Raw genomic sequence first — 21,954 nt, forward strand, 5'->3', positions numbered from 1 at the left:
AGCGCAGCGCCGTAGCCCGAGCTGAGCGCGCGTATCGGCGGGCCGCGGGGCCTCTCCGGGCGGCAGCGCCATGGGGCCGCGGGGCCGGGGCCTGCCGTGGGCCCTGGTGCTGCTGGCCTTGCGCGGAGCGGCCGGCGTCCCCCCCAGCTTCGTCCTCTTGCTGGCGGACGACTTGGGCTTCGGGGACCTGGGGAGCTACGGGCACCCTTCTTCTGCCACGCCCAGCCTGGACAGGATGGCTTCCCGAGGGCTGCGGTTCACCAACTTCTACAGCAGCTGCCCGGTGTGCAGCCCGTCCCGGTACGGCCCGCCCTGCTCGCTGGCGACGGACTGCGGGGCCCCGGGGCGGGGATGGAGGAAGCGTCGAGACGCGGCTTGGCACCTAGCTAGGGAGCTGCGGTGCTGGGAGGAAGGGGGGCTTGGTAAACCCGCCGTGTTCCAGGAGGCCCGAAGGTCTGGCTGCTCTGTTGAGGGTGGTGGTGGCAGGTCCTAGCAGATGGGGGAGGTGGCAGGGGCAGCCAGGAGACCGGGGAGCCAAGCTGCCAGGTCCCGAGGAACAGGGCACCCGCCCTCTGTGGAGGCTGAGCACCATGACCTGCGCCACGTCCAGTGCGATGCCCGTCTCCTCTCTCTCTTTTGACCCTCACCTGTAGGGCAGCCCTGATGACAGGCCGGTTCCAGATGCGCTCTGGGGTTTACCCGGGTGTGTTCAACCCAGACTCACAGGGAGGCCTGCCGCTCTCTGAGGTCACCATTGCAGAGGTGCTGAAGGCTGAGGGCTATGCCACGGCCATGGTTGGCAAGTGGCACCTTGGCCTGGGGATTAATGGATCCTTCCTGCCCGTCCACCAGGGCTTTGACCACTTCTTGGGGGTGCCCTACTCCCATGACCAGGTGAGAGGCCTGCCAAGCCCTGGAGGGTGTTCCGGGGCTGGTTGGGGAGAGGGCCTGAAAGGTGAAGCTTGCTTGGGAGCACACAGCCCAGGTTAGTGCTTGCCTGGGCAGATGGGCATGGATGGCTGCAGGCCGGGGAGGTGGATGCTGGTGGGCAAAGCCCAGCTCTGAGGTGCTCCTATGGTAGGGCAGTTTTGCCAAATGTGGGTGGCAGCTGTGCATGGGGACATACACCCCATGTCACGGGAGGGAGGGTCAGCTTCTGGGCTGCAAAGAAAGATCTGAATTGCTGCCAGGGGAAAGTGATGTTGGGGCAGCACGGTCCTTGGACAGTTCTGGGGTGGGCACAGACCCCTGGGCTTCTGGGAGAGGCTGCCCAAAGGGTGCCTGTAGGAGCTGGTGGTGGGCGCTGTGAGACTCTTTGCTCCCCTCCCCTCGCTGTCCTGCAACACAGGTAGCAGACAAAGTGTTTTTTGTTCTCTCCAGGGCCCCTGCCAGAATCTTACCTGCTTCCCGCCTGACATCAAGTGTTTTGGGACTTGTGACCAAGGCTTAGTGCCAGTCCCGCTGCTCTGGAACCAGAGCATCGTGCAGCAGCCGGTCTCTTTCCCTGATCTGGTGCCACTCTACAACAAATTCTCCCGGGACTTCATCGCTGACTGTGCCCGACGAGGCCTCCCGTTCCTGCTCTACTATGCCTCCCACGTAGGAGAGGGGGAAGACTGCTCTGGGCCCAAGGGTGGGGAAGGGAGCCTTTGTCCTGTGGGGAGAGCAGGGAAGCATCTCAGCTTCTGCAGCCCCAGGACTGTGCTGAGCAGTCAATACCTGCCCCTGGGTGACCTGGGGTTGCCATTCCTACACCCAGGTCTTGTGGCAGCACCCTTCTGGGAATGTTCTGGGGCCGCTTCTTTCTGGAGCTTTGCCCGCTCCTGTGGGCCAGGAGTCCACCCGGGAGAAGTTCCCATTCTGGGGCTCCACATCCTCTCCTGGGGCTCAGGTCCTTTGTGCCATTTCTGAGAGATGCTTCTGAAGCTTGGGGACAAGCCTCCTCTCATCTCCTGGGTACTGTCACATATCTCCACGTCCTAGCTGGGGTGTTCACTGTCCCCGGGTGAACTGGGAACCAGATGCAGCTGTGGGGGAGTTTGCGTAGTAGTCTTCTCTGCCCTTTCTCCAGCATACCCACTACCCCCAGTTTGCAAGCCAGGAGTATGTGGGGCAGTCACGGCGTGGGCCGTTTGGTGATGCGCTCTTGGAGTTTGATGGCTCGGTGGGACAGCTGCTGCAGGCGCTGGAGGAAAATGGTGTTGCGAACACAACCTTGGTGTTTTTCACCTCTGACAACGGGTGAGTGGGCTCAGCAGGGGCAACTTTGTCGCTGATAAGATTCTGCTGCCATGGTATGGGGGGAACTGGAATGAGACATTGGTTGGCTGGGGCAAAAGGGATGTGGTATGGCATTGTCAGGTGAGACCCCAGTGACCTGAAGTGAGAGGCAAGAGGTGGATGCTGCTCTGGAGATGGCCCAGTGCAGTCCTTCTTCCTGTGACTCCGCTGTGCCCCTCCTCGTGGGCAGAAACCTCACAGGATTTGGGCCAGGAGCGTACAGCCCGAATCTACCCCAATTCCCTTTGTGTGTGGGTGGCACTGGTCTCTGGTGCCCTGCTTAGGTGTCTTGCACAGCCTGGATTCTTCACCTGCCCCCTGTCTCCTGCCTCACAAGGCTGAGAAGGAAGGCAGTGGCGCTCGGTGGCACCGTGTCTCTTGCATGGCCCCGTTGGCAGCATCAGGAAAGGGGTAGCGTGAACCCGTGAAACTGATGGTAGGTGGTTCTTCTCTCTCACAGCCCTTCCACCATGCGGATGGCACATGGAGGCAGCTCTGGCCTTCTGAAGTGTGGGAAGGGCACAACATATGAAGGTGGCATGCGGGAACCAGCGGTGGCTTATTGGCCAGGCCATATCACGCCAGGTGAGACTTGGCGCTGCTTGTGCCTTTTGCGTGCTGATGCCAGCCAAGGCAGGGGTGTCATGGCAGCTGGGCTGCCCCGGGACTAGCAGAGGGCAGGAGAGAAGTGAGGATGGCAGGGCCGGGAGTGGGATCGGGTGCTTGAACCTTTCCTTGTGCCTTGCTGTGTGGGGTGACAGGAGTGACGCACGAGCTGGCAAGCACCCTGGACATCCTGCCAACACTGACTAACCTGGCTGGAGCAGCTCTTCCCAGAGTTGCCCTGGATGGCTATGACCTGAGTCCAGTGCTGTTTGGGTCGGGGAAGGTGAGTCCTGTGGGCTGGTTCGGCTGGCATGGTGCATGAAGGCTGGTGTGGGGCTGGAGCTGTGTGCCTGGTGAGCAGAGCCAGCTGGGGGTCGGAGGAGATCCATGAGCTGTGGGGACCTTGGGTCTGGCCTGGGTCACGCCATGGAGTTCCTGGGCTTCCCAGGCTGTTCTGCTCTAACAACTGCAACGTGTTGCCAAACCAAGCCCCCATGGCTGCAGTGGGCGGACAGAGCCCCAGTTGCTTTGAGTAGGGAGCAAACAGGATGTTGCTGCTGCTCGTCAGCTTCCCCCCATCTCTGGCCACGTTGTGGCTGTAGTGTCAGGGCTCCTGCGTGACTCCCTGGAGTCTGCCTGGTCCTGTTGCAGGCTCTTCTTCATCCTCATGGCTGCACAGGTGAGCTCAGCTCTGCTGCTTCCCGCAGAGTCCCCGTCGGACGATGTTCTTCTACCCGCCGTCCCCCGACCCACTGCACGGCCCCTTCGCTGTCAGGCTTGGGAAGTACAAGGCCCATTACTTCACACAAGGTTGGTGCCGCCTCCTGTCCTCTGCATGGGCACCTTTGTGAAGTCCTGTAGAGTTTTCCTGTCCAAAGCTCAGAGAAGAAACTAAGCTACACCTGGGGGTTTCTTTTGCAGGTTCCTTTCACAGTGATACGACCCCAGACCAGGCCTGCCATGGGCTGACCCCACTGACCCCTCACTTGCCCCCGCTGCTCTTTGACCTGGAGTCAGACCCGGCTGAGAACTACGATCTGCTGCAAAGCTGTGCAGGGCCGGAGGTTCTGCAAGTCCTGAGGGAGATCGAACTGCAGAAAGTGCTTTTTGAACAGCGCATGGAGTTTGGGGAAAGCCAGATCAGGAAGGGCGGAGATCCTGCCCTGCAGCCCTGCTGTGTACCAGACTGTACTCCTAAGCCTTCCTGCTGCCGCTGCTCCTAGCATCTTGCTGCTCCATCCCCTTCAGTTGCTCTGCACTGGAACCCTATCCCAAACCCACCAGACACCCCCCACCCCCAACTAACCAAGCTCAGCCTTAGAGCTACCCTGCAGCTTGGGCTCAGTGACAGCTCTGACTGATGGAGCACTGGGGAGGCAAACTGTGGGTTGGGGAGATTACGGACCCTGCCAGGAGTGCAGATCAGTGGACCCTGTGCTCCATGCAGGACGTTCAAGCTGAGGCCTCTTGAGAGAAACCCTGACTTGTTCAGGGAAGAACCATGATATGGCATCGCCTCCAGAGCCGGAACAGCTCCTTTCAAACCATGATCAAGATGAAGCAAAGGGCATGCCCCAGTGTCCAGAGGTCCCCCCTCAGCTGGAGGCATGCTGTGCACCCCTGGGTGGGAACAGAGCTGGGAGCTGGAGCACCATCACTTGCCAGGGGCCGAGAGCACAGCAAGAGAAGGATGGGATGGATGGTCCTGGCAGCTTCAGAGGCAGGACCTTGTGCCGCTAGTGCAGAGTGGACATGCCTAGGTGGGAAGCAGCTCTGGGTATGCAAGCTCAAGCACCTCCAAGTGCTTCACGACGCCAGGAGGCGGAGATGTGGTTGGCAGGCCTAGGCCTCTTGTAAGGTCTACGGAAGCTGGGGCTGATCAGTCAGGTGGGCTGCAACCACGTGCCATCCACATGGCTGAAAGGGTCTCGCCCTTCTTACTTATGAGCTAGTCCAGCTTCCAGTTCACTAGTGAACTGCACACGCACACAGTGCTCCCACCCGAAGCTGGCCCTGGACGCTCGGTGTTTCCAGCTGCTGGGTCCCTAGGACCTGTGTTCCCTTCTGCCATTGCTAGCAGCCAGGCCTCTGGACCCACTCCCCCACCGGGTACAGAGTGGGGCCACACAGAAAAGGGTTTGGAATCACTCTCAAAAAGAAGGTAGGACGTACTGTGGTGACTAGGTGCAGGGCTCGGTCAAACAAACAAACCAGCCAGCAGTTTGCTTCTGTGTGACTAGCTCCTTGATCCCCCTTCTCTCCAGTTCCCGTGCTTGGACATCCCCCTCATCCTCCTTGACTCCCCCTTTCTCCGCCCTTGTCTCCTCCCAGTCAAGGGACCTACCCCCGGGTTATTTTTTCCCCCTTGCTCCCAGGCTTGCTACATCTGTGGGCAGATTTGGTGTTTCGGGTGCTCGGTCACCTTGGACTTCCATGGCATTACCGATGCGGTTTCCTGGGTACTGCTGTCCCTGCCAGATTCCTCTCCCCAAAATGACCCCAACTCTTCCCTCAATTATCTGTGAAGTGTGGCCACCTCTCACATCAATCCGCCTTAACCACCTGCGAAATCTGGTACTGGAATAGCAGAGTATCCACAGAAGACAAGTTTTCTTCTCTAAGGCCTTCTGTCTGCTCTAAGCAGATATGGGGCACTACCTTGAGGTCAATTTTCAAAAAACAAAGCAGGCTTGAGTCCAGTTTGTTTGGGGCCCCATTCTGGTGCCTGTGAAGTCATGCTATGCCTCAAGTGCCTTGAGAGCAGCTCTTCCACTTTCTGACAGAGCCTGCCCTGTCATCCTAGGGCCCAGGTTGGCACTCAGTTGTGTGCCTTATGTCTATCCACACAAGCCAGGATGGCAGCAGGAAGCTCCTGCACCTTTCACGAGCTCTGAGGCTGCCGTTCTCCAAGCCACTGCTCTCTACCCTCTGGGGACCTAGTCCTGCTCAGCAAATGCAACGCACGTGGCTGGCACCTGCTTGTCTCCCGTGACTGCCCTACATTCCAGCGTGTGAGCAAAGCAGCACCATACAGCTGTAGAAGGCAAACTGATGAGATGCGGCTGATACAGGATTTACCAAAGCCATGGAGAATGGCATGTGTGCCTGAAAGCAGGAGCATCCTTCTCTGTCTAGAGCTTCGAATTGCATGTCTTTGGCCACGCAGACGAGGTGCCACCGCTGCCCTTGTCAGCGTTGGCCCAGAACAGCAATGTAACTCCTAGACAGCAAGGACATGCAGCCTGCCAGAGGGTGTTGCTGTGGCTGACACAGTCAGCGTGGACTGTGCTGCATCTGTGTTTCACTGTGCTTTGTGCAGGAAGGTTGACACTGCTTGGGTATGCTTGGCTTATTTGGCTTGCACATCACTGCTTGCCTGCCGCGGCTGTAACCAGATTGGCTCTTCAACACCCAAACACGTGCATACTGCCTGGAGTAGTTATGTTCTCTGGTGTATGTTTTTGGGGAAGGAGCTGGTGGCAAACGGCTGCAGAGAGCAGGGTGGCAGTGAACTATGATGCCACACTCGTGTTTTTCCTGCTAGCTGTTAGCAGGCAGCGCTCAGAGTCAGGCGCTGCTGCCTGCCCCAGGGCCTGCACCCCCTCAACCCGCAAGCAGAGCATTCAGCGAGGGTCCCTCGGGGGTGTCCGATCCCAGCTTCTGCCTCCCCTCCTGCTTGGAACCCCCATGCTGCCTCCCCCTGCCCGTGCCCAGCACTCGGAACCAGCGACTCTGTGACATCAGCACTGGGGCCAAGGGTACCGCGGGCAACGTGAGCACCGCGGGCACTACTGGTAGCAACAAGCCCTCGGTTCTTGCAGCTGCCACGTGCCGCTGGCAGCGATGAATTTGCTCCCCCTCCTCGTCCTGCTGGCCGTGTGCCGGCCTGCGCACGGCACGTGGGACAACTGTGGGTAAGTGGGCCGAGGCTCTGGGACGGAGCTTGGGCAACCCTTGTGGGGTTCACTGGAGGGTGTCCGCTTGTCCCCCGTGGCCACACCGCAGCTTCCCGAACCCCACGTGGGAGCCTCAGTTCCTTGCCAGCACCCAGGCTGCTGGCTCAACTCGTCTATGCGGCTAAAGCAGAAACGGGGGTGGACGGACGCACGCCCCACGGCGTTCCCTGGCCCTGCTGCCCATGCAGCGCCTTGTGGGGAGGGAAGGCGGCTGACCTTCAGCCTGGACAGCAGCAAGCCATCGAGCAGGACAGTAATGAGTTTCTGGTTACAGCGGGACCTGCGGGCTCCGGCCCATGGCTTCTCACTACGGCATGTCGCGCGTCGTGGGTGGCACAGATGCCCAGCCGGGGGCCTGGCCCTGGATCGTCAGCATCCAGGATCCCTGGAAAATAGGCACGGGGCATATATGCGGAGGGTCCCTCATCAGCCCGCAGTGGGTCCTCACGGCAGCTCACTGCTTCATTGAGGCCAGGTAAGGAGGACCAGGGAACGGGGATATCCCCACAACACCGGCAGGTGCCCTGTCCGCAGCACCCCGTGCTACTCCCGTCCCGTTTCCCTGCAGTACGCCCGCTGCCTGGGCACTGCAGAGCCCAGCTGAGAGACTGCTCAGGAGAAGGCTGGGCTCGTGCCGCTGCTTCCTAGCAGCGTCCGGCTCGAAATTCCTTGTGCCTAAGGCATGCTAGGGCTGTCACACCCTCTGTGGCACTGCTTTCCTCTCTCCCTTGTGAAGCAGAAGGCAGGGAACTGCCAGGCTGCTGCAGCACATGGCTCCGCTCCCTCTGACCCCTCTCTCCGTCTGCCTTCCAGCTATGTCACGATGTGGCGCGTGGTGATCGGAGCCACCCAGCTGACTCAGCTGGGCCCTGAGGCCCAAGTGCGCAATATTAAGCGGCTGCTGGTTCACGAACGCTATAGTAACATCTCGGAGAGGAACGACATTGCGTTGCTGGAATTGGACCAGCCTGTCCAGTGCAGCTACTACATACAGCTTGCCTGTGTGCCCGACGCCTCGCTGAGAGTGTCAGAGCTGACCACCTGCTACGTCAGTGGCTGGGGTTCCACGACCGCCAGATGTGAGTTCCCCAAAAGTACTCGTGTCCCGAGCGTGAGCTCGGCACGCTGGGGAGAGGGCTTGGGCTTCCTGACAGCAGAGGCGAAAGCCAGAGCCAGGCTGCGGGGGCGTATGCCTGTCTATAGAGAGATGGGCCTGACCCGTTACCCAAAGCACGACCGAAGGGAAACACCGGTGCAACACCATCAAGGTGCAAAGCCAAGCCCTAGGGAAGGGGTTCACCCAGCCAGGGGAGCAGAACTGGTGACAAGCTGCTGGGTGTTAATTCCTTTCTCTGCCCACAGCTGGAAGATCAGCTGATGTCCTGCAGGAGGCCAAGGTCCACCTCATTGACATCAACCTCTGTAACAGCACCCGGTGGTATAGAGGGGCCATCCACACCCACAACTTGTGCGCTGGCTATCCGCAGGGTGGCATCGACACCTGCCAGGTAGGAGCGTGCTACAAGTCAACCCCCAGCAGCACAGGCAGCCCTGTCACAACCGCCCAAACATACCCCGGCGCGTGCTTTGCCTGGCAAGTCACCCTCCCGCTGTTGGGGCTTACCTCCCCTTCCCCATCTGCAGGTCCTTGCCCAGTGCCCCCTTGTCCCAGAGGCCTGGGACTCTGCCCAGAAAGCCCGTCCAGTGCTCTTGGCAGCCCACAGGTCCAGATCCCAATGCGGGAACATCCGTCTTCCACACATCCAGGATCACTGTGCAGAGATGAGAGACAGCCCTGCCTTACAGGCCCACGACCCCCCCCCAGACAAGGGTCTGTAGGCTCCAGCACCTGAGCAGAGCCTTTCTGTGCAGTGAATACAGCTCTGGCAGGTGCTGTGAGAGAGAAGGAGACAGCCACAGTGCTGACAGAGGCCACCCAACAACACCTTAACCCTCTCTCCTCTGCTGCAGGGCGACAGCGGTGGCCCTCTCGTGTGCAAAGATAACACCTATGACTACTTCTGGCTTGTTGGAGTGACCAGCTGGGGGAAAGGCTGTGCAAGAGCAAAACGGCCCGGAGTCTACACCTCCACTCAGCACTTTTACGACTGGATCCTGGTACAGATGGGACTGCGCCCAGCAGGAACATCTACTCCAACACCACGGCCAGTGTTCACCTCAACCCCCTTTCAGAGGCCAAAGCCAATACCAACACAATCGGGCAGGTTTACACCCTGCCCATTTCCACGCCAGAAGCTGGTGGAATTCTTTAACCTGCTGCAGGAGCTCCTGCAGGTCCTAAGGGGAAAAAAGGCTTGAGCAGCAGGGTGAACAGGATCCAGTGCAGGCTGCAGTGTACCACGACCTTTTCCTTCTGCCGCAATGCCTGCTGATCCAAAGACAGCCACAGTGTCAAAGGCCTGCTCTGTGCTGCCCACACTCCTCTGAGTGCACGCAAATGGTGAAGTTGACTTAGTTCTTGAAATAAAGTTGCCAATTTTCACAGTTAACCATGTTCCAGTCCAGTTCAAGTCTCCTGTGCAAGGCCAGGACATCCATGCCCGGCACTTGCAAAACAAGGCTGCAGGCAGACAAGTAGGGCACAAAGGGGAAGCGTCACTCAAAAGGGCTGAAACCGTGTCTGGTCAGAGGAGGGTGAGGGTGCAATGCAAGAAGGGAACACACAGTTCCTAGGGGGCTAGAGGTCTTGGGGACAGCAGTTGGGAACACAAAGTGTCTTATAGTGGCTACTGGTGGGATCCCTTGTGTGTGTACAATGCACCAATGAACTTGAAACTGGACTCTCTCATGACCCACGAGAGATGGATCTAGAAAGACCCAAGGTTTGCACCAATGACTAGGTAAGGAGCTTGACATCCAGCCACGTATATTACATGGACTTAATTTCTACGCTGTTATTTGAGGAATCTATGAATGTGCTGTGCTTATGAATCTAGGGAGTGAAAGTGTGTTTATGTTTCACTGGTAAACAGCTAATCCTGATCATCTGGAAAGGCAGAAAAGGACTGAACTGTGTTCATATTTATGTAAGTGGTGGTTACTTATGCATGGATGTTGGTAAAAGCATTGCTCTATGTCAGTCTGTTTTGCCGTTCACATTAATTGTGTAAGTCTGTGTGTTTCTGTGCCTGGCTCTTTGGAATGCAGCGTAAGTCTCTTGGACACACACTTGGGAACAGCAGCAGCCACATCCATTAGGCTGGGATAGGACAAGCCTCCTGGGTGTGAGAACCTACCTGATTCAGCTCTAGTGGACCTGAAAGGAGAAATCCCTTATGTTCAGAAGTCTGCTGGATCTGGCTGATCTGTAACAGAATGGGGAAGGAAACCCAAAGAAACTCTGCAGCAGAGATGACAGGGGTGGATAGAGAGGCAGCACCGGCTAGGCTGTGAAAGCAATGGGGAGGGCTGGCAGTTGGACTTGCACTGTATAGTAACCGGACTGCCTTATAACAAAAGTTCAGGAAAAATGCAAGCTCAAAGCTTTATAAAAAAAATTCTTTAGTGTTTGTTTTCTCCAGTAGGTATCATTAAAGCATCTGGGCAGGACCCTTCCCTGCGGGTCCAAGAGTGCCTCCGCTCTCCTGGCAAGATTTGCCTTGAAGAAGCATGCAGTAACTAGCAACCATGTGGATACTTTCACCCTTTCCTTGACCATGATGTGCAGTGGGTAGGGCCGAGTCAAGGAAGGTCATACTCAGACAGTCTCCCACAAGAAGGGGAGAAGCCCAGCTGCCCATCACCAGAGCTCTCAGGGCATGAGAAAAATCACTTTCCTCTGTGAAGGCCAGCTCTAACTAGCCCCAGAAATCTAGAGCAAATGGAGAAACAGACTCAGGGTCCAGGGCTTAGGCAGATGGGGGCTTCTCCTCAGGGCAGCTCTCTTTATCCGACGAATTCTCAGTCTTCTTCTGCAGGTCAAAGCTCTGGAAAGGAGCAGGACAAGGAACTGCTGAGAAGCATGAGAGCAACAGCTACGCTCTGCTGTGGTTCGTTCAAATTCGGTCTAGGGCATTGTGGGCTCTTCAGAGGGTCACCATCTCGCCCCTTCCGGCCTAGACACGAGCAGCACACAAACCCTATGGTGTCACTAGCACAAGGCAAGTCTTTCCATGCCTGCAAAGTTTCACCCTTTACCACAGGCTCTGCTTTCCCTGAGGGAAAAAAGAGCAGAGCTGCTAATCACTTAGGAGGAGTGCCGTAAGCAGAGCCTTTCTTACCTCCAGTTCTCGCATGACCTCATCCATGAAATCTCCTGAATTCTGTTTGTAAGCAACTGCCAGTTTGATAGCATCATTGAAGAGCTGATGAGAAGGAGAATGCTTGTCACTCAGAGTAAGGGGCACTGTGTTTCTGTAACATATGGAAACTGTTCCCACACCCCAAGAAAAAAACAAAACAAAACACCTCTGCAACTACCTATAGCTACCAGGACCTCACAAGCACCCAAACAGATGTACTAGCCCATTTTCTGTTTTCTTTGCCTACAGCAGTCTCCATGTCCTTGGACTGTATAGGGGTCTCATGGATGCTGAGCCAAATAGCTATGTTTTACCTTCACTACATTGGTGCCATCTGCAGCAGACACAAAGTAAAAGGGCAAACTGAACTTCCGGGCAAAGTTGAAGCTTTTCTGGGTCACCTTCACATCCGCTGGGGGCAAAAAAAGAAGCGGTCAGTAAGACATCACTGTGGGCTGAATGCCAACATATGCCCAAGTGGTAGAACAGATGGAGACCAGAGCCTGATTTAGCTGTCAAGGCCTCCTCACTGTAGTACAAGGCTAGGAGAGTCCTCCCCAAAAGCTCTAGGGTTTTAAAAGCAACAGCATCAGCAAGCTGTTAACAAGAAGACACAAAAAAATTCTTGTTCATTTATTCATGGTGCTTGACTAAATTATAGATGGATTCTGCTGTGCTATAAATGAATAATGCTTTGCAGCTTAGAACATATCAGTTCACTTGCTGTGCAGCAACTATGAATGTTTTCCAGGCACTTCCCTATGATTTTTGCTGTGTGTCCACATGACCTGGACATCACTGCCAGTACTAGTCATGCCTCTCTCTCCAGTTTGGCCTTTTAACCAGAACTCCCCACTGCCTTTATGCCATGTTACCTATATTCCTGTGAGTCAAGGGCATGCTCACACTACACAAATGACTCAACTGTTACATATTTTTACTTAACGGGGAGCTAGGTCCAGCTACCCCAACCTTAGTAGGCCACAAGCTTTATTTCAGTTTTGGAACAAATCTACTGCATATTTACAGGACATGTTGACACAGCAGTAACAGCTCAAAGTTTTGATAGATAGCCAGCCTGTATGTCAGCACAGGAGGATGACTCCACATGATTCGCCTTTTCTCAAAGAAGCAACAGCTGAAGTAGTTCAGACTCCAAATGCTTGCCAGTGAGCACTGCCCAGGCAGCTGCTCCCTACCTCTTTGCAGGAAGCTGGATCAACTGTTCTACAGACTGGGCCTGTGTTAAGAGCTGTGGGCTGATCATTTTCTAGTCCAGGTGGAATACAGCAAGTGAAGGCAAGGCAGAGGACTGTCTTGGAGCAGTGTCCACTCATACACAGAACACTAAGAGCAGGATTCATCTACGCAGAGGTTCTGTCTACAATATGTCTGTCAACACCAAGTCCATTTGCCTTGGACTTCCTGTACAGTCCATGCAATCAGTGGATTCAAGGCTGGCTTGACATGTCCTATAGGAAAGGCTTTTATTAGGTAAGATCAGTCCTGCCCTAAACCACTGAACAATAATGAACTTCTGTAGACTACAGTGGGAGCCCAGACACATTATTCAGATGGACACACCCATTCATAGCTGCAATATTTCTACCATGAATGTCAGCAAGGAAGACCATGTCTGACACTGTACTTGATAAAGAATAGCAGACTATGGTCCTAAGGGTATGTGTTCTCTCATTGATGCTGAGCAGAAAGCTGATGTGTTATGCATTCCCACAGGATGCAGGAGACAGATCACAACCCAAATGATAGTAACAACGAATGCCTAGCTGGCATTCCTAAGAGGAGGGAATAATCCAGTCATCTGCACAGGAAGGTGAACAATTTTGCCAGCAGGTATACTTAGACACTTTAGCACAGAGGAGTCCCACGGAAACCTGCAGGCTGAATTAGCAATACAAAGGCAGTTACTGACTGTATCAGGGGAAGCCACATAACAGATTATGCTTCTTTTCCAGCAAGACATCCTGCAATTTTTTACTAGGTAGTGCTCCAATCAGCTTCCAGGTTCTTGCTGGATGAAATGGGCAACGTGGTAATGACAGAATTGGAAGGACATCACTTGAATAAACTTTAAATAGATCAAATTTGTATTTTTATTGCTAGTAAAGCAAGCAGAAGAGCCTGTAAGACAGCAAGCAAGGTCAGTAGAGGACCCAGCTATTCATTTGGTAAAATACAGCCCTGAGGGACTAATACTCAAGAACTCATCTGGACCTAACGAATGAATGGTATTCTTTCTGAGCCAGGTCAGAAGAGAATCACATCACAATCCTGACAGGTTGAAAGAAGATATACTTACCATCAATTTTGTTGGCCACCACAATGCAAGGAATCTCTGGGCGGAATTCTCTCAGCTCCTTGTACCAGCTGTTTAAGTTCTTGTAGGTGACTTTCCGCTGCACATCAAACACCTTCCAAAAAAGAACCAGCTAACATGGGGCCAACAGCAGGACAGCGCCTGATCAACCCACTGCACCAAACACAAGTATGGAATCCAGAATTTTCCCAGGAGGACATCAACAAAGAAAACTGGCTTTTGTTAGAAAGGATGAAAGAGAAAATGGAGAATATCCAGCAAGCCTTGAAACATGCAGCCAGGCCATTTCTTTGCATAGTGCAGGAAATAGTCCCTCATTTTCCTTTCATTCTTATTTTGTACTATGACAAGCACTCTATCACCCATGACAGTGAACAAGCACTGGGAAAGATCTGTTCTGCTAAGTAGGGTCAGATATGAGGCTTCTCTATTTTAACAATTAAAATATCAGTGAAGTTGACTGATGCTCACAAGTGATGAGAAATAGTGGAAAGTTAGAGCAACAGTACAAACCAAGAGACCTAAGCGGGTTAAGAGTCAGGAAACAAGACTGATCTGAGCTAATAAATGGGAATTGCAAAGTATAGGAAAATAGAAAGGCAAAAGACCGGAGAAGAATGTCTTATATAGTAACCTGCCGAAAGTCAGAACAGTTTTGTACTAATCCAATAGTCACATCCCAGAACAAGAAAGGAATGCCCTCTCCCTCACATCACCTCTGACAGGACTGGTTGTAAATAAGTACTTTCAGTTGTTCATACCACCTTACTGGAAAGGCAGTGACAAAAGTAATGAAATTTAGAAGATAGCAAAGTCAGGGAATATAGTGAGTGCCATCAGGAAAGGCAGAAGAGAGCTAAACATACCCAACTACACTGGTTTTATCTGGTGAGAGAAGAAAGAACAATATCGGAAAGTTTTTTAAACCGCTGGAAGAGACAAGAAATATAAGGCAGCGTAATCATAAAAAGTAACATACAGGCCAAGTGTCAGCTGGGACTGTTATTAGTCAAAATTCCATCAGACCACAGTTGAGACACTACCCTTACCATGATACAAGCATGAGCCTTATGGTAATAGGATGCATGCATGCTCTGGAACCTCTCCTGTCCAGCTGTGTCCCAGAAGTCTGTAAGACACAAAAAACAAGCTTAGAATGACACAACTTGCCAGGTTCTGTCTTCCTCACAACTTAAACCCAGGACACAAAGCCCAGTCCATCTACTCGGGGTCACAAATTAGATTTCACCTCACTAATCTGAAACATTCCAGGGCTAAGAGATTATGCAAAACTAGTACCTTTACTTAGCAAGGCTTAGCTACGAGTTGTGCTGACACTGAACATTGCTATAAACATATTAGCAAAAGAGAAGTCATCAGCAGACATGACTTATAAAGGACAGTAAGACAAAGCTAGTCAAAAGTGCAAAGAGTCATAACAATGTTCTTTGTCACTAGAGATGACAACAGGAAACAAAATCTAAACATCTTGAAACAGCTTGATTGCTGACATGGTGATAAATAGCCAGGTGCCTGTCATAGGAAATGTTCCATCTCCTTTCTCAGACAGTCTAACTCTGCTCTTTCCAGGGGCATGACTCGTTCTAAAATTACAAAGGGTCAGTAAGTTAGCCTGAGACAGACAAGTCCCAATTCATTAAGTACCTTGTAGACTAGGTATCATGAAGCATACCTGAACAGTCATCAACATTTTAATGCCTTTTTTCTGTTTGTGCGTCTCAGGTAGAGATCTCCCCACCTCTTCTTACTAGATTTATAGGCTAATATTTGTGTCTTATTTGTTGTATAAATTTACACAACTTCCAACTAAGAACCATCAGATACAGTTACACTTCTGTCAGCTAGACTGAAGCATGCCACTCCACCCTAAGCTGAATAAGCCACTTTCCTTAGTGTTTACTTTGCATTGAAACTAGTTTCTGACTGGATACTGTATCAGACTTGCAGGATGGTAACTTCTTAAACTGCCCAAAATATAGGCAAGTACTTATCAGAACACATTTGCATTAATTTTGGCTAGTTCTGCTTAGCTTCTAAAATTGCCTGATCCTTTTAATGTGCCATTTCAGAATCCTCACTTACAAGGAAAAAAGAGGTGTCAGTGACCACAACCTACTGAATGTCCCTAAATTAATTTCCCAAACAATGTGGCAGCTGTCATGAGAGAACTTGTCATGGCTTATTGAAAAACACTGATGCTTTTATTACTAAATCCTCCAGATCTTGCCTGTCATACCCCATGTAACTCCAGAACATAGGAATTTATCAACCTTAAAATCCTTGGGAAAAAATAAGATTCATATAGTAAAGAAATACACCACATTTTAATGCAATCCTAACTCTACCACACAGAATTTGGCAATGGCCATTAAGAGTAAAAATTAAACTAGCAAGGGAAGTGGTAAATCTGCACAATTTAAAGCCTTCAGATCAAACTACCGGTCTTTACAAATCACACTTCATGAGAGGTCTTCTCTGCAAGGTAGCTTGGATGATCAGCATTATGTTCATAAAAGGTGAAAATAGAAGACACTGTGAACTCCTGTATAACACAGGCCAGATGAATTACTTAAACTAGAGCAAGTTACTTAATAAAGTACTAAATCCATGTTAAAAATAAGTCCCTGACATATGAATCCATACTTTTGCAAGTTGCCTTAATAGTAATTTCACTTACTGGTTAAAAAACCCCCCACCTTATCTTTTGAGTTTACCTAACATCAGCTAGAGTCTGTTAAATATTTCTTGCTATGCTGAAGCCTCCTTTTGTACCAAGTTCCTGTTTGCTGGTATTTTACCTTCTTCCTGAGAAACTAACCAGACTCAGTCTCCCATCATTAGGCCCCTTTTTACCATCTTTCAATTGCTCTCATGGCTCTTTTCTGAAACCTTGTATTGGGTTTAAGTGGCAAGGTTTTTGTAAGGGGTGGAAATGCCCTATGAGAAAAGGCAGAATAAAGTGATGTCATCTACCCTAAAAGAGAGAAGAAATAGAATCTCAGAATGGGTTGGGTTGGAAGGAACCTTTAAAGATCATCCAGTCCAGCCCCCTGCTGTAGGCAGGGACATCTTCTCCCAAGTAACTAGTGATAGGATGAGAGGAAATGGCCTCAAGTTGTGCCAGGGGAGGTTTAGATTGGATATTAAGAAAAATTTCTTTACTGAAAGGGTTGTCAGGCATTGGAACAGGCTGCCCAAGGAAGTGGTGGTGTCACCATCCCTGAAGGTGTTAAAAAAAACGCGTAGACATGGCATATCAGGACATGGTTTAGTGGGCATAGTGGTGTTGGGTTGACGGTTGGACTCGATGATCTTAAAGGTCTTTTCCAACCTAAACGATTCTATGATTCTATGACCTTCCACTAGATCAGGTTGCTCAAAGCCCCATCCAGCCCGACCTTCAACACTTTCACGGATGGGGCATCCACAGCTTCTTTGGGCAACCTGTTCCAGTGGTCCCTGAGTGTCACCACGCTCAGCATAAAACATTTCCTCCTTATGTCCAATCTAAACTTACCCTCTTTCAGTTCAAAACTGTTGCCTCTTGTCCTGTCACTACAGCCGCTGATAAAAAGTCCCTCTCCATCTTTCTTGTAAGCCCCCTTTACATATGGGAAGGCCACAATAAGGGCTCCCCAGAGCCTTCTCTTCTCTAGCCTGAACAACCCCAACTCTCTCAGCCTCCTCTGCTCCAGCTCTCTGATAATTTTCATGAACCCACTCTAGCAGGTCCATGTCTTTCTTGTACTGGGGATCCCAGAGCTGGATGCAGTACTTCAGGTGGGGTCTCAAGCGGAGCAGAGCAGAGCAGAAGAATCACCTCCCTCAACTTGCTGGCCACGCTTCTTTTTACACAGCCCAGGATCAATTGGCTTTCTGGGCTGCAAGCGCACATTGCTGGCTCATGTCCAGTTTTTCATTCACCAATAAAGGGGAAAGGTACAGTGTTCAAACATGTAGAAAGCTGGTGCAAACGGAAAGGGAAAAAACTTGTTCAGTGTCCAGGAAACACAGGAAATAACTGGTTTACCTTGAATAAAGAGGATTTGCATTAAGTATCAAGAAAGAAAGACTTTCTAGCAGTAAGACCCCTGATATGTTGGAATAGCCTGCTGTTTTGGGTTTGTGTGGTGGGGTTTTTGGTAGTGGGGAAGGGGCTGCAGGGCCGGCTCCTGTGAGAAGCTGCTCGAAGCTTCCCTGGCTCCAAGTCGGACCCGCTACTGGCCAAGGCCAAGCCCAAGCCCATCACCGATTGTGGTAGCACCTCTGGGAGAACATATTTAAGAAGGGAAACCTGCAGTGGAGAGAGGAGTGGGATGTGAGAGAAACACCTCTGCAGATACCAAGGTCAGTGAAGAAGGAGGGGGAGGAGGTGCGCCGGAGGAGGGGATGCCTCTGCAGCCCGTGGTGAGATGTCAGGCTGTCCCCCTGCAGCCCATGGAGGTGAGTGGTGGAGGAGATGCCCACCTGCAGCCCATGGAGGATCCCACGCCAGAGCAGGTGGATGCCCCCGAAGATGGCTGTAACTCCATGGGAAAGCCCATGCTGGAGCAGTCTGTGTCTGAAGGACTGCAGCCTGTGGAAAGGAGCCATGCCAGAGGAGTTCGTGGAGGACTGTCTCCCACAGGAGGGACCCCAGGCTGGGGATGGAGTGAGGAGTCCTCCCCTTGAGGAGGAAGGAGTGGCAGAGACAACGTGTGATGAACTGACCCCAACCCTCATTGCCGGTCCCACTGTGCCGCTGGGGGGAAGAGGTAGAGAAAACTGGGAGTGGAGTTGAGCCCAGGAAGGAGGGAGGGGCGGGGGGAAGGTGTTCTAAGGTTTGATTTTACTTCTCCGTATCCTTGTTATGATTTGATTCGTAGTAAATTAAATTGATTTTGTTTCTTCCCCAAGTTGAACCTGTCTTTTGCCTGTGACCATAAGTGGTGAGTGATCCCTCCCTGTCCTTGTCTTGACCTAGAAGCTTTTCTTTATATTTTTCTCCTCATCATCCCACCGGGGCTGGGGGGGGAGGAGTGAATGAGCGGCATTGTGGTGCTCTGTAACCAGTTGGGCTTAAACCATGACAATGGCCTAAGCAGTCTTTGTCATTGGAAGTCTTTAAATACATAAAATATATATATATATCAGTGAAGAGTATCATTAAGTAGAGTTTCTCCGGTGCAAAGATGTGCAAGATGACCTCTCACAGTCCCTTCCCGAGCTGCAATACTCTGAAAACACAGAAATCATAGTGATATAGGCAGCAGTACAGAATATCAACTCAAACCATAGAATAAGATAATGTTTTTCTTGAACTTCCATCTGTAACACTGTCCTGGTTTCAGCTGGGATAGAGTTAACTGTCTTCCTAGTAGCTGGTACAGTGCTATGTTTTGAGTTCAGTATGCAAGAATGTTGATTACACTGATGTTTTCAGTTGTTGCTAAGTAGTGTTTAGACTAAAGTCAAGGATTTTTCAGCTTCTCATGCCCAGCCAGCGAGAAAGCTGGAGGGGCACAAGAAGTTGGCACAGGACACAGCCAGGGCACCTGACCCAAAGTGGCCAACAGGGTATTCCATACCATGGGATGTCCCATCTGGTATAGGAACTGGGAAGTGGGGGCGGGGAATCGCCACTCGGGGACTAGCTGGGTGTCAGTCGGCGGGTGGTGAGCAATTGCACTGCGCATCATTTGTATGTTCCAATCCTTTCATTATTACTGTTGTCATTTTATTAGTGTTATCATTATCATTATTAGTATCTTCTTTTCTGTTCTATTGAACCGTTCTTATCTCAACCCATGGGTTTTGCTTCTTTTCCCGATTTTCTCCCCCATCCCACTGGGTGGGGGGGAGTCAGTGAGCGGCTGCGTGGTGTTTAGTTGCTGGCTGGGGTTAAACCACAACAAACACACAGTGAACAATACTGCGCTGTCAGAAGCTAATTCATATAGGTTAAAGCAATGCTCCGTTGGCACAAAAAATAGAAAGTTAGCACTTGTGGTAAAACTGAAGTTATGGGATATTTGAGAGTATGACTGATAAACAGATGACAGATAAAGCTAGGATGCTTGTAGTCTATCAAAAAAACTAACAAAGATTGAGATAAAATAGGTGGTATTTTACAGTAATATCATACAGGCTGGACATATCCAGAGAAAGAATTTAAACATTCTATAAACTTGAAATATAGCGATTGGTACATACACCCAAAGTAACTAACCAATCAAAAATACCCCACAAAAGGATGACCAATAATAGGAAGATTGTGTTAAAATGTATTAAAAAAACAGCAACTAAAATAGTAAAGTAACCTATAGCATGGATTTTTAGAATTGGTGCTGATAAGCAGCTAAATCCCACTGTAGACTATTTTGTAATTAGCATATGGCATATTTCTTCTCCCTTATTTATTATACTGACAGAGTAAAGGAGCCTGAAGATGGTTTCATACTGCAGCTAAACTGATATAATACCTAGCTCACAAGGAAGAGCAAGTCCACTCTCTACTCTTCCTTCCTTTGCCTGTGCATTCCCACCTGCCCCTTTCACCAGCACTGGTGTGTATAAACCTCCATGGTGAAACGTTTTAGAAAGCCAAATGAGTAGAAACCCATTCACTTACTTTGTGAGCAGTTAATATGTGTGGTTAGCTTCCTGAACTGGTTTGACAATGGACAAGGCTAGGCCTATAAGTGAACACTGGTGGTACATAGGGGAAAAGGACGGCAACTTTCACGGGCAGCTAGCTTAGCTTCATAAAATTTAAATCTTAGTTAGCTTAGTTCCATCGTGACGCTGCAACCTGAGCAACGAGCACTTTGACTAACAGTGACCAACACAGCTAAATCAGCATTCTTGCAGCAATTACTTTAACAGGTATTCAGTTCCTTGAAAAAAACAAAGATAACCTTTGACTTAGATATCTCCTTGCCTGGAAGTCAAATGTAAAAGATTACTGGCATAGCTGAAGAACCTAATAACTGAACAGCGATCTGACCTGGTAGATGAAGGGAGAGTAGTGGCTGTTGTCTACCTAGACTTCTGTAAGGCTTCCAGCACTGTCTCCCATAAAAGCCTCATAGAGAAGTGGTTGATGTATGGGCTGGATGAGCAGACAGTGAGGTCGACTGAAAACTGGCTAAATGGCCAGCCAAGAGCATGGTGATCAGTGGCATGAAGCCTAGTTGGAGGCCAGTTAGCAGTGTACCCTAGGCATCAATACTGGGTCCAATCCTGTTCAACATCTTCATTAATGATCTGGATGATGGCGCAGATTGCACCCTCAGCAAGCTTGCAGATGACACAAAACTGGGAGAAGTTGCTGATACACCAGAGGGTTGTGCTGCCATCCAGAGGGACCTGGACAGGCTGGAGAAATGGGCTGACAGGAACCTCATGAAGTTCAACAAGAAGAAGTGCAAAGTCCTCCATCTGGGGAGGAACAACCCCCCAGTTTATGCTGGAGAAAGCAGCTTTGCAGAAAAGGCCCTGGGAGTCCTGGCTGACACCAAGCTGACTGGGAGCCAGCAATGTGGCTTTGCCACAAAGAAGGCTAATGGTATCCTGGGCTGCATTAGGCAAAGTATTTCTTTGCCTCTACTCAGCACTGGTGTGGCCACACCTGGAGTGCTGGGTCCAGTGCTGTGCTCCCCAGGACAAGAGAGACATGGACATACTGGAAAGAGTCCAACGAAGAGCCAGGAAGATGATGAAGGGACACGAGCATCTCTCCTGTGAGGAAAGGCTGAGAGGGCTGGGACTCTTTAGCCTAAAGAAGAGAAGGCTCAGGGGTGATCTCATCAATGAGTATAAATACCTGAAGGAAGAGTGTAAAGAAGACGGAGCCAGGCTCTTTTCAGTGGTGCCCAGTGACAGGACCAGAGCCAACAGGCACAAACTGAAACACAGGAGGTTCCCTCTGAAAATCAGGAAACACTTTGTCCACTGTGAGGGTGACTGACCACTGGCACAGGTTGCCCAGAGAGGTTGTGGAGTCTCTCTCCTTGGAAACATTCAAAAGCCATCTGGACATGGCTCTGGGCGGCTGGCTGTGGGTGGCCCTGCTTGAGCAGGGGGTTGGACAGACTGACCTCTGGAGGTCCCTGACAGCCTCAACCATTCTGTGGTTCTTTGATCCCTTCATTACTCCATTTCTGTGCCTACAAACCACTGTTTGGCATCCTCTTGCCACAGCAAGGAACTCCTCTGCCACGTCCGTACACCGCTGAGTATGCCAACTGCCGTGTCGCCGTTTCCCTCCCCGCACATAGCCAGCATCACCCTCTCCCCGGGACCCACGGAACACCCAGCTGGCCCCCCACTCCACTTACCCACGAGGACCGCCTGCCCGTCCACCCGAGCACGGTGCTTGTAGAGCGTCAGGGCGAAGGTGGAGAGCTGCTGGGGGCAGCTGTGCCCGTGTTAAGGAGTCGACGGAGGAGCACGACCCCCCACTCTGCAGCGACCGCCGGCGCTGGGCCGGCACCCGCTCCCCAGGCCGGGC

The 21,954-nt window shown here is 51.5% G+C and overlaps 3 protein-coding genes across 3 annotated transcripts in view; 2 read left to right on the forward strand and 1 right to left on the reverse strand.

Annotated features, from left to right (window-relative positions):
- Positions 1-313: 313 nt before the first annotated feature.
- ARSA (arylsulfatase A) lies at positions 314-4,662 on the forward strand. Its single transcript, XM_010570098.1, has 7 exons — positions 314-894; positions 1,381-1,599; positions 2,072-2,241; positions 2,741-2,865; positions 3,042-3,169; positions 3,594-3,696; positions 3,808-4,662. Exons 1-7 carry the CDS (start codon positions 664-666, stop codon positions 4,107-4,109), a joined length of 1,278 nt encoding a protein of 425 aa, XP_010568400.1. The 5' UTR covers positions 314-663; the 3' UTR covers positions 4,110-4,662.
- Positions 4,663-4,984: 322 nt separating this feature from the next.
- Positions 4,985-9,240, forward strand: ACR (acrosin). Its single transcript, XM_010570099.1, has 5 exons — positions 4,985-6,800; positions 7,117-7,317; positions 7,656-7,921; positions 8,205-8,350; positions 8,814-9,240. Exons 1-5 carry the CDS (start codon positions 6,730-6,732, stop codon positions 9,159-9,161), a joined length of 1,032 nt encoding a protein of 343 aa, XP_010568401.1. The 5' UTR covers positions 4,985-6,729; the 3' UTR covers positions 9,162-9,240.
- A 1,316-nt stretch (positions 9,241-10,556) lies between these two features.
- RABL2B (RAB, member of RAS oncogene family-like 2B) overlaps positions 10,557-21,954 on the reverse strand; it is an 11,835-nt gene continuing 437 nt past the window's right edge. The window contains exons 3-8 of the mRNA XM_010570100.1: positions 21,782-21,861; positions 14,492-14,571; positions 13,425-13,536; positions 11,419-11,516; positions 11,084-11,167; positions 10,557-10,789 (exon numbers count right to left, since the gene is read on the reverse strand). Of these exons, the coding sequence (XP_010568402.1) occupies positions 10,712-10,789; positions 11,084-11,167; positions 11,419-11,516; positions 13,425-13,536; positions 14,492-14,571; positions 21,782-21,861 (532 nt within the window). The 3' untranslated portion in view covers positions 10,557-10,711. The remainder of the gene's footprint in view (positions 10,790-11,083; positions 11,168-11,418; positions 11,517-13,424; positions 13,537-14,491; positions 14,572-21,781; positions 21,862-21,954) is intronic.

The sequence above is a fragment of the Haliaeetus leucocephalus genome, unplaced genomic scaffold (assembly GCF_000737465.1).
Source record: "Haliaeetus leucocephalus isolate CR32 unplaced genomic scaffold, Haliaeetus_leucocephalus-4.0 Scaffold288, whole genome shotgun sequence".
Lineage (NCBI taxonomy): Eukaryota > Metazoa > Chordata > Aves > Accipitriformes > Accipitridae > Haliaeetus > Haliaeetus leucocephalus.